Raw genomic sequence first — 12,785 nt, 5'->3', positions numbered from 1 at the left:
ATCTAAAATATTTCCTTTTCTACTACTCCTGTCTCTTATACACATCTAGATGTGTATAAGAGACAGCATACAAGCTGATGGTAATTGTACCCACAAGGGTGCCATCCCCTGCACCCCTGGGGAGCTTGCAGGATGTAATACAATAGAATTCATATTTGAAGATCTTCCGAATGTCACTACCAATTCGAATGGACAATTGAAACTTGCCTGCATTTCTCTATGAAATTTTAGCTTTTTTAGTTAATTCATGAGCAGAACCATGAATATTAATTATTGCTGTTTATAGTCAGTTCCTGACAAGTCTTATTATACTCCAGTTCCTGACAAGTCTTATTATACTCATCAACTTTTTCATGGATGAGACAGATCTTACTGTACTTTGCACCCTATTCTAGAAGGTCGTTGTATCTTAATCTGTACAATAGTGATTCCGCAATTGATGATTCAGGCCTACATCCCGATAATCATGATAAATTATTTTAGTTTATTTATTGATATTTGCCTATTTGCCTCACTTTCAAAGACTCTCAACTAAAAAAAAAAAAAAATACAACAAACTACATTTTAAAAAAAAGTTTTATGTTATTTCTTTAATATATTGTATTTTTTTTTAATGACAAAATATTTTTTTTTATTCCAAGGAGCCAATTGATATTTCTTGTTCCTATTTTGGTGTCTTTGATGGTCATGCTGGTTCCGGGGCAGCTCTCATGGCACGTCACCTGCTTCATTTGCATATTCAACAACATCTCTGGGAGATCCAGGAACTCTTACAACCACAGATTCAAGAAGATCTGAACTACTTAAGTCGAAGTGATTCAAAAAAGAGACAGAAGTGGCCTGTTAGCGAAAGAGACGTACCGATTGATAGCCTCATTATCGGCGCCCTTGAGAGTTCCTTTTACGAAATGGTAAGTTTCACGTCTATCAGTCATTTTCAATGTTATAATTCTTTCAGACTGAGACAACATACTTTAAATTTAATTCCCAGGCAATGAGAAATATACTGTACTAGTCATTTTTTGTCAATTAAAATAAAAGAAGTATAGAAAGTTAGCTAATAAGAAAGGTTTTTAAAATATTTTCGTCAGCCAATAGGAAAAGATCTTGAATAGAGGATTGAATAGCTACTTGGACTTCAAGCAAAGAGTATAAATAGAACAAGAGAGCAAAGTCCTGTTCGTAAAATGTCAGGCCTGTGTAGGACGCCCACTGACAGTTGTATATACTTTTATTACCCAGTGCAGCGTTGCGCAGCGCGGTCGAAATACGCCCGCTATGAACTAATGATACAGAAAACAAAAGTACTGTATCTTGTGGAGAACAGATAAACAGACAAACAGACCATGCGCGGTGGAGTACTGGGTAATAAAAAGTATATACAAGCGTTAGTTGGCGTCCTACACTAGCTGCGTATGGCGTATCGTTTTTTACGCTCTCAATGTGCGTAGTTGGCTCTCTTGTTCTATTTATACTCTTTGCTTCAAGCTAATCCTTGAGAACCATATCACATGATTATATCAAGGGATTAATTTACCTATATTTGAAAATATTTCCTTTTCTACTACTCATTTTCTGAATGGCATCTGATAGTTCAAAATTCTAAAAAAGAGCACAATAGGTTTTGCTATTCATTTTTTAATTGGTAGTCCTACAGTACATGCTAATGATTATTGTAAGTTTGCACTTAATGTTAATGCTTAATGAAAGTGTAAACACCTAGAGCTTTTGATGCTATGATTGGCTTTGAGACAGTATCAGTGAGGAGGATGTTTTTTTTTCTGTACGATAAGAACAACTTATACATCTCATTTTGTTAAACTCCTAAATTAATCTTATAAGTTAATTTTTTACTTGATAAGTAATTTTAAGAAGAAAAATTTATGAAATTGATAATTTTATTATCAAGGATAAATTAACTCAAATATGAAAGAATAATTTCAATCTTTTTAAATAATCTTCACGATGTTTTACTTTATCTTCAGAAAGCACATTTTATAAAAGTGCTGACTCGTCAAAAATTAAGGTTTTATCATTGTTCGGATTGTAAATGCTTCCTGCCTGTGTTTGCGTAAAGGTGATTATATGACGATAATTAACAAACATTTGTTAATTGCTTTTCATCAACCCTCTTTCATCCTCATATAACCTTTTTCCTGTCTGATATTTCAATCAATTTTTCAATCCATCCCTCAAAAATCATTTTCACTTTCTGTATTTAATACTGTACATCACATAAACCTGTGTAACTAGATTCATGTTTTTTTTCCTAATTATTATTTTGAATTTTTTGAATTCTGAGGTACTTGTTTACAGGTTTGACTGACTTCCTTTTGTATTGTGAGGTATACTATAAATTATTCTGTTCTTCACAACTGTATGTTCTCATGGTGACTTACCTTTAAACTATTTAGCTTCAATATTGGTCATTATATATGTCTTGATTTTGTTATTAGTTTTATATTAATCATCTTAAAGTTAGATTTATGAAAATGGTATTTAAATAATATAGAATAAAAATTATAAACATTTTAAATATTTAATGTTAATTTTCTTTCCATAATTGGATAAAAATATGAAAATGTTAACACTGTCCCCTTCTCTTCCTTTTTTTCACCTTCTCCTTTAGTCTCTCTTCTCCATTTCCCTCATCACTTCCCATGATCTTGCCAAATGATTGGTAGTTTTAATCCATTAACTCATATTTTTTTCTCCAATGACCGCTAAAAATGTTATTATGCACATTTATGAATTTAAATAGCATTTAAAATATATGAATTTGATAGTGAAAGGGGAATGAACCGTTTGATTGGGTAATGAAAACAAGTGGGCGGTCAGTAAAGTAGGAGTGTAAATTCATTAAAGTCTGCGATAAATGGATGTCCAACTTGATCCAACATTCCAGCCAATGAGAAAAAAGTGTCCCAACTCATGACTACTATTTTTTTGCATTTTTACGTCAAAGGTTCTTCCGACCTAAGGGAGAGAAACTTCAATACTGTTAATTACTTCATCTCTTTTATAATTTCCTGTTCAGGTTGTCGATCAAGGTCAAAGGTCAATATATTCTTGCATTTTTGGATACCCAAATCATATTTTTACTTAAAAATATACCGGGGACCAAATAAAATAATATACAGCTGTATTTGTATTACGACACTGATTAAATAATTATGAGAAATTGACTTCATAAATCGAACCAAGACCTCTAGTCAGTGTTTCATTCGGATTTAATCTGTCACTCGTTTATTTGGAAACTTAAATACAAATCTGCCTTCGTGTTCACTTAAGATAAACGTTCAATTGGCTTACTTAACATTTTATGCGGTTTTTAATATTATTAATTAAAAACTTCTTTATTTCAAGTAGCATTAATTTCATTTTGGAATGCATTCAACAACACTGCCACTTTATGAAAGCCTGTTACGACCTAAACGTAAGGAGAAAGCCAAGGACGTGTGATGGATCCCGTTCTGGTATTGAATTTGTACCTAGATTTCCATCCTGTATCAATCAGTCTCGTAGGATTGGTTTCTGTCATAACGTTTACCCCTAACTGACTTGCCCTTTGCCTCAGGCTCATTTAACAGTGTTGTTAACAGCTTTGTAGGATCGTAGCGGATATAGGATAATCAAATCAATCATATTGTTGTGTCAAATGTTGACAATGTTCAGATGAGTGATAAATGCGATGAGCTCAATATGAAGAATACTCCATTCGTTATTTATATTAAACATGCATTAATACATGATGAATGATAAAATTATGTTTATTATTTATTTGTTTCACTTAACCTTTAAAACAGTGGCACTCACAAAACATGTGGTGCAAAACTTTCAAATACAACAAATGAAACAAGATTAGTACAGTAAGACCTTAATAAAGATAAAAAATAAGGAACTAAACAAACTAAACTAAAAGGATGAAAAAATAATAATAAACACCTGTAGAGCTGTTTTATCGATAACCAAACTAGAACCAGTTGAAACTATTCGAATAATAATATTAATACAGAAATGAATTATCTAAAGAAATTTACAAATTTAACTAAAATACATATAAGCTATAAGATGTATTTCTTGAAATAATAAAATCCGTACAATAACCAAAAGCAAAACAATATAATCCGAGCATCAGCGGAAAATGCTCAAAATCATATGAAAATCATTCATAATTCATCTTTATATTAGAAAACAAGACATGTTAATTTACATTATTTACTTGCAAGAAATGTGTCTCTACAGAGTGCTTAAACAGATGGAGCACTTATTTTCATGTCACCTATTTGTGATTATAACAAAGTGTTTCTTATCTTTAAGATTCATGACTTCATTGTATAATCAAATAATCATTTATTGCTTGCGATACACCATGTAGATAGTTCTGAAAAGAACTGTTGTTGGTTGAGAATATCTTAAAGTTTCGATTGAGTTGCTTCATCGTCTTCAGGAAAATAAATAATAATCAATGTTAAAATCTTTTATTGTTATCAATGGTGTCATTGCTGATAATATTGTTTTGATCCGATAATTTCATTGAGTTTCGATATTGAATAAGATTTCAATACTTCGTTTTATAGCACATTGCAGCCTGTTGAACAAAGTATATTTTCAGCAATAATTTTGATTTTAAACTCAAGTATTTTTGAGTCGAGCTATAGAACTCTCAAAGACATTAGGGGAACAATATAGAAAGATACACATACTGTACTATCTAAAATGCCAGAGAAAATTTTTAACAAGTCATTATTGATGTAATTGCCTCTGTAGTTTCCTAATAATTATCATACTACAGGTTTTAATGTTTTTTTATCTTTCTTTTGATTGATAGTCGCGGTCGTTCACTCATCCGATCACCTTTCTTTGAAATAGAAATTTGCTAAGTTTAACTCCAGTGGCGTACATGCCAGAAGCTAGTGTAGACCTGAAAGTTGTTTTTGTTAATCCCATGCCTAATTAAAAGAGGAAAGATTTGATGGCATGTCCTACGAGGCCATGTGACAAGCAGACCAGCGAGACTACTGTAGCTCTAGGGATGACAACATAATTTCACTATTTCTTTTAAGGTTGGGATTTTACTAGTATTTTGAACTGTGATGTGAAATCCTGTGTCATCTACAAGTCTGTATTCATAATATTCAAATTTTTTACACTTTTTTTTATATTATTATTTAATAGGATTAAGAGCACATATCCAGAAAGCTGATGAAAGTGCCTTTCCCTGTCATTAGATACAGAATCACACAATATGCAACCTCCTCCGCTCCTTGGGGAATATTCCTAGTTATGCGTGTAATCAGCACTACTAATTTCATACCGAATCATTCACCTCCTAGCAGGTACTCATTTATACTCCTGGGTGAAGAGAGGCAAATGCAGATAAAGTTTCTTGCAGAATGACACAAGCAGTGTGACGATCATCGATCTCAAAACCCCTGACCTTTCTATTAAAAGCCCATTATCGTACTTTCTGCACCACACGTTTCCACAATTTTTTCAGTTTTAAAGTATCTTTTATTTTAATAAAATTAATTTCCCAGCTTGCTTTGTCCAAACATAGCCTACCCTTAATAATAATTACTGTATTTATTTGAATAAAGACCCCCCTCGAATAACCCCCTCTAGTACCTCATTTGGGATAAATGCCTCCCTCGAATAAATGCTTCAGGCATTTTTTTTTTTTTAGAATAAAAACCGTATAAATGACAGTAAACATAGAATGTGTTGAGAATTATGCTGCTTGAATTAAATTCTGATCACATAATAAAACATTTTCACTGTAATTGTATGTTGTAGTTCCACATTTACAGTGAATGTAAGTGCCATTTATTTGAGTACAGTATATACATATCCATTTTACATTTAAAAAAGCCTCGCTTGAATAAATTCCCTCTCAAAAACCTAGAATAACATTTTTTATAACCTGGTTGGGATCAATAAGTCTTTATGATCACATAAAAAACATTTTCATTGTAATTGTATGTTGTAGTTCCACATTTACAATGAATGTAAGTGCCATTTATTTGAGTATCCATTGTACATTTTAAAAAAGCCTCCCTCGAATAAATTCCCTCTCAAAAACCCTTATCAACAATAAATGCCCTGTGGCGTTTATTCAAATAAATATAATAATAATAATTCTGAAGAAGTTTATTGCGTCGGGGTCCACCATTCTGGGCTCATGACACTTCTACCACCCAGGCTTGAATATGAAGGTAGAAAAAAGAAACCAAAAACCAGGTTTAATGTATTACGTAATTGTAAAGTAATATTATAACTAGAGAAGTGTAATATCAAAACCCAAAATGTTTTTAAACATTTAAAAAATTTGCAATTCATCGGTTCCTGTATCCCCAGCCTTTGATTGAATCCCACCTTAAATACCAGTTTATCCTAGGATGAATTATTCAACCTGAAAACCATCATTTTTCAACTTATGTCGCAATTGTTCTTCCCCTTTCCACTGCTTACAAGCTTTGCTTTTGTTTTCTTTTATCCTCTATGATTGCCTGTATTTCAACACGATGTCAGTTTACCTGTTTGCTATTTAGTTTTTAATAGTTTGATATATTTTTTAGATTATATTACACTGCAGATTTGCTTGACTCTGACCTAGGTATTTTAACTTTGGAAATTAACAAATTGAAAAACACTTATTGTGGGAGCGTTTACTTCCTGTTACGTTCTATGTGATAAAATTTATTGACGCGTGAACTTGATTCTTATTGATAAATATTGCCATTTTGACAACAGTATTCTAAATATGATTACTTTCAATAGCAAGTACAGTATTTAGGTCAACTTGCACTGAATTACGACTATGAGGGCAGTGTTCAGACAGCGCTTATTTGAGAGTAGTGAGATATGCTTTAAGTTTCACAGTAGCATAGAAAATCATATTTATAATTCCTGCAAGGGGCAAAGTCATTCACTAAAAAAAATTTTTTTTTATTTAGAAAAAAAATCTATTCTAATAATGATCAGATATATATTTTTACATCATGTATATATACATTTTATGATTACTTTTATTCATATTGAAATAATTTTTACTGTATATAGACTTATATTATATTTCACAATTATTCCCATGAAGTAAATATTATTCATACTTTTGCCATTTTACTCTGTTAGTCCTTAATTACACCTTTGGGATTTATAAGCAAGGCATCCATAAAACACACAAAAACAATTTGATATGTTTATGGCGTTTCTTGGGTGGGATGCGAGGGTAATTTAGATGAAGAGAGCAAGTATCGTGATTATTGCATCCATCCTCGGAATTACCGTCTCGTTGACATCATTTCACAGGTGATCTAATCGTCTAAACATGCTGTTTTTCATTGGAAAACTTTTTTTTCTCTTACTTTCTGTCCTACTTTATCTGTGCAAAAGTGAAAGTTCAAAGATGTTATATGTTTAAAGGGGAGAAAACCCTCTCATCTCTCTAATTAGATTACTATTCTGATCATTGTTAAGATATTCATATTTGTTTCTTCTCTAATTTAAAAAGCTATTATACGTGATTTAACAAAAGCATGTTTAGCACTTAAATTCAAAGCTGAGCCAAATAGTCTTTTGTCAAACTTTATAGAGATTTCTTCTTTATATTATAACCTCTATATAAGCTGATTTTTTTTTTTACTTTAAGAAAAAATAGTTAATTATCAATGATGGCATTTCATGCACGCAAGGATTGTCATAGAATGACTTGTGAATTATACATTTGTACAGAATAATCCGTGGACTCAGAAAGCTTGGAATTCCATTTCAATTCAATGCTTACTTGCAGCTTATGCAACAAAAAGTTGATTGGTTATAAAATAAAATGACTTAATTACAGCAAGCAGGGGTTGTTGAGCAGACAGGACTTTCTAAACAATTTCTAGTATCTAAGTATAGAAGATGGAGTGGAGTTGAATAGCTTTAGTGGTTAAGATTCTTGCCTTCTAATCCCAGGGTCCTGGGATCAATTCCTGTCACAGCAGGACTTTTTCTCAAGACCAAAAACAAAGACTACACCCTAAGCCTCATGAAGAGACTTCGCTGATAAAAGCATCACATTATTTCATTTTTTAAAGAGGGCCCCTGAATATCAGCCTACCCTCTAGAATACGCTGGAAGGGTCACCCTCTATAAATATGGTTAAAAAAGAAAATAATGGAGGTTGAGGCATAAAGTTGGCCACTTCTTACTGAAAACTTGTTGAGTAAAATAGTTTATGCATGTAGTAAAAAATGACATCATATCACCTCATTCCCTCAGGTCCCTACCTTTCTCACCTCTCACCCATCATGTTCGATGTCAATACTTCTATATAATATGCCAATGACACCTTCTATAATAAGCATCCTTAAATTTACCTGAAATTAAAAAAAATACCTGAAATAGAAAAATATTAAAATACTGAAAAATTCATCCTCTGTTGAAAATAGAGAAAGGGTTGTGGGGGAAAAATTATCTGGATTGACAAGAACTGATGTTATTTGAATGTTTGGAAAATTTAACACTTCAAACGGTAAGACATGCCTTGTAGGATCTGGCAAATAGGGAAATAAGTTTATAATTAAATCATATACATGTCCGTCAGCAGTGCCGTCAACCCTGATAATTACATGCCCTTTCCCCAGGAATCAGTGCTTTCCCCTCCTCTGCATCCTCTCTGCATTTCTATTTTAGATTTGTTTTCTGTTTCAATATCAAAATTAATTTTAATTACTGTACATGAATATATAAATAACAGAAATTTCAATAATAATTTTTAAAAAATTGTTTTGAATAATTATAAAAAATAATAAATGGCATGCTCATATTAGAATATTTGTTATTAAAATGCTATAGTTATTAATATTGGAGCTTTAAATTTTTTGCTCATAGTACTTTATCGTCCTATAATTTTCAATTAAATAATATTTTCCAGGTATTGCTAGTACTTTAGTGAAATAAATAAGTCATGCTTATATTTTTAATCAGGATAATGATTCTCTTAAAGAACAGTAAATCCTTGCCGAGCCTAGGGGCCCATAGGGCTGGAGCCCGGGGCCCATAGGGCTGGAGCCTATCCCCAGTTTCAACAAATGTGAAGCAGATGAGAGTGTAATTACTCCCCCTAGGTGGGACACTGATGTATGATTATTCTCATACATTAATTAAAAAGCTGTAAAATTGTGCTTTATCTGAGGAGGGACTAAGCCGCAATGACTGTTCGACGCAAATCTATGAAGAACGCAATACCACAAGACACGCACAAAAAATCGTTTTTAATTCCGGTCTGTTCAGACTGCCACCGATAATCGGCAGACGGCATCGCAAGGTCTAGCGCATGCACAGAGCGGAGTTGGATTCATCGTACGACGGTCGTACCATGGAGTGAGTACCCTGCTTAATGAAGCGGTGTCAGTTGAACTGACATTGTATACAAGTCCATGAATCTGTCTCTTTATTTACAATTAAGTCTGGTTCAATTATGTTGCAAATCCATTTCAAAGACCATGTTCTATGATGGTCAGTGATACGATCCCAATTCTTCTGCATAATAGACAGTTTGCTTACAATAATACAGTATAATGTTCCATTTTAGATTCATGTTTACATTCAATTACATCAAATTGATGAACATCATGCAATTTAAGTTCATGTATGACATTTGGTTCTAGAAACCTTATTGAACCAGCCAGTCATAAATGAGATAGACTTCAAGAAACAAATTTATACTCATGCGAAGATCTTATCAGGCTATCCTTAGGCTATGGTGGTAATGTAATTACCGAAATGATATTGTCCAGTCGTGGTCCGTTGATTAATTGCATAGTGGACAAGTGTAACTTGATCGACTATAGACAACCTTTAAGGGGAAGTTCAAACCTTGAGGTGTTGACTAGTCATGGTTGTTGCCAATGTCAAGATATGTCTAGTCAGTGAGGGGGACAACAAAATCATGAGAAGTAATAAATTGCAGATATGTTTTTTGTTAAAAACGGGTTTGAATCTTACCCTGTTGGGCAAGACATTATCTATTGTATATCTCTCTCCATCAAAGAGAAATTTGCTTACATAGGGGGTTCAACATGTTTGTTTGGTTTTCATTCAAGGTTCAGGAGTAAAACATCTAGTGGGATCTAGGGAAACGATTTCATAGTTTAGATAGTAAAAATGATGCAGTATTTACAATTAACTTTGGTTTTTTTTAGCAAATTGATATTTTTAATTTTGTTGTGTCCCACGAAAATAGTTTGGATGCGTGACTTGTAATGGAAATGCTGGAATTGTAAATGGTGATGTTATGATTGAGATAATGTAGTGATGGTGATAATGTGGTTGTGATGATAATTGTGAAGAAGATGATGATAACCAAGATGGAGATGATGGTAGTAATACTGGTAAGTGATAGAGATGCAGATAATCGGTGGCAAAGGTGATCAATAGTAGATGTGAAGGACATCTGGCATGGTAATGATGAATTTTATGATGATAAATAACTTGCAACTGTGACAGACCTGAAGGAAATTAAATGGGTGATTTTAAACATCTCTCGTGAATACTTGGATAGAAAAAGCAGATAAGTTTTGGCTTGTTGCATGAAGTGAAAGAGATATGACACAGAGATGATCTAGTTTGTGGAGATCCTATGCATCCCTAGGATATACCAGGAGGTTTTATTTTATTCCATTGATGGCAATCTAAATAATTTGTATCATATTTTAAAAATATATATGGTAAAGTGAAAGTATATCTGGCAAAAATCTCTCTTTATAATCTCGCAATTTGAAAACGAAATCCAGCCATTTCAATCGACACAAAAATCAATGTTCAGCCAATATGGTCACTATCAAGGACATTCATCTAATAATGATAAAATATTGTGCTGTGTTTTATATGTCTTTGATTCAATATTGAAATATCGGACGAGGATCAACAGTGAAGGTTAGATAAGTTGCAGATTTTTTATTCCCACCCCCAGGGATATCTGATATCTGACCTTTTGCAATGAAGTGCTGGAGTAAAGATTTGTGTACTTAACAGCTAGAGAGCTGGATTTGGTGTTAAAGTGTAAATAGTAGATACATGTAGGCCTATCTGGCATAGTGGTATAGTTAGTTAAGACTTATGTTACCTCGAGGGATCTATGATCCATTAGGTGCTATATAAATACAGGATTATTTATTTTATTTTTATTTATTTATTTTTTTATTTTTATTTTTATTTTTATTTATTTTTTTTTGATAATCAATCAATCAATCGAAATAACTTGTATAGCACCAAATTCCATCACATGAAGTAATGTTCGGTGGCTCTGAATGATGGTGGTATAATTTCATAGTGCACAAATCATAGGTTCGATCTATAAGCTGATCACATTTCTTAAGTTCTTGTGCGAAATCACTTATCTCCCATTATCCAATGAACACAAAACTGAACTCAGTATTGTTTTTGTGTCTATGCCCCTTGCTGGCAAAGACACTATGTTATGTTCTGGCAATTAAAGATGGCGAAAAGGATAAATCCGGCGGAGGTGCATGATGGGTCATGTGTCATCTTAAGGCACTGAAGCAACCACAGGGGCTTATTTCAGTTTCCTATGTGGATTTTCATTTATCCTCAGGAAACCACAAAAATACCCATAAAAAAGAATTAATAACCTATATATATGTGATTATGTTTTGAATTGTCATCTCTCCTTTAAATTGTCATGTCAAATACAACATTTAATGATGAGTACATTAAAGTACAGTACTAGATTTAATGTAAATTATTGATGTTACTTTGTCAAACACTCAAATTTGGAAAGTACTCTTCTACCCAGCTTCGCCATGACTAATCAAATTAATTTCTAGCCGTGTAATTGAGGTTTCTCTGTGAAATATTTGTCTTGGTGAAATCCAAGATGCTCTGTCGGTTGAAAATGTCAATCTTAGAAGCGACACCTTAAGGCAATGATTACACAATTTTGGAAGATGTGAAAATGATATAATAGAAATAACAGTAACAATTATAATATGCAGTTTTATATGATGTTCTTAGATTACAGTATTAAAAATAATATCTTTTGTCTTAAAATGGAATACTAATATTTATTATTACTTTTATAAATGTTGAATTTGGGATATCTTCTTTTCAACTGTTTTTCTTTTGTTCTCTCTATTTTTTTTCTTTTTTAGACACCCCTGGAGTTGCTACTGCGATTATAACTGTAATTTTTTCTTGTTATATTTTAGGATGAGCAGATAGCAACAGAGAAGTGTACATATCATATATCAGGTGGCTGCACAGCATTGGTGGCGCTCTTTGTCCTCGGAAAGTTATACGTAGCAAATGCTGGAGATTCCAGGTGAGTGCATGATTGCTGCTAATTAGATTACATTCGTAAAAAATCACATTGCGAGAAAGATATGTCTGCTGAATGCTTTTGTTAGCAGCACCCACTGACCATGTCTGCACAATACTGCAGATTTTTTATCATATACCTGTACATTTACCTACAGTCAACAAGAATTTAATGTAATTAATAATTACTGTATCAGCCTTGTCTTGATTTGACTTGGGCCTCAGATATCTGACACCTTTACAAATGTGTAGACCATGTTCTTCAAATCAATTTCAGAGAATATTTCAAAATATTAATTCTATTGAGACAATTTAAGTTTTATGTTGAAATTCTAATGTATTTTTACTGAGTTTCTTAATCAAGATAAGACCAAGATAACAATCAGGTTAACGATTCTAGAAATGTCCTTCAAAGAATTCCTGTGGATTGTTCCTTCCTAAGCTCTTTCAACCACTCCTTT

The 12,785-nt window shown here is 32.6% G+C and overlaps 1 protein-coding gene across 3 annotated transcripts in view; it reads left to right on the top strand.

The window, feature by feature from the left end:
- The window catches only part of LOC117115071 (protein phosphatase 1H-like), a 54,218-nt gene that overhangs the window by 18,947 nt on the left and 22,486 nt on the right, over nt 1-12,785 (top strand). For all 3 annotated transcript variants that reach the window (XM_033258731.1, XM_033258730.1, XM_033258732.1), the window contains exons 3-4: nt 642-911; nt 12,216-12,328. In XM_033258731.1, coding sequence (XP_033114622.1) covers nt 642-911; nt 12,216-12,328 — 383 coding nt within the window. The remainder of the gene's footprint in view (nt 1-641; nt 912-12,215; nt 12,329-12,785) is intronic.

Source organism: Anneissia japonica, unplaced genomic scaffold, assembly GCF_011630105.1.
Source record: "Anneissia japonica isolate Jap-2015-1 unplaced genomic scaffold, ASM1163010v1 scaffold24_len2511860_cov200, whole genome shotgun sequence".
In the NCBI taxonomy this organism is placed as follows: Eukaryota; Metazoa; Echinodermata; class Crinoidea; order Comatulida; family Comatulidae; genus Anneissia; species Anneissia japonica.
Note: the sequence above shows the minus strand (reverse complement) of the source record. Positions and strands in the feature narration are given on the sequence as shown.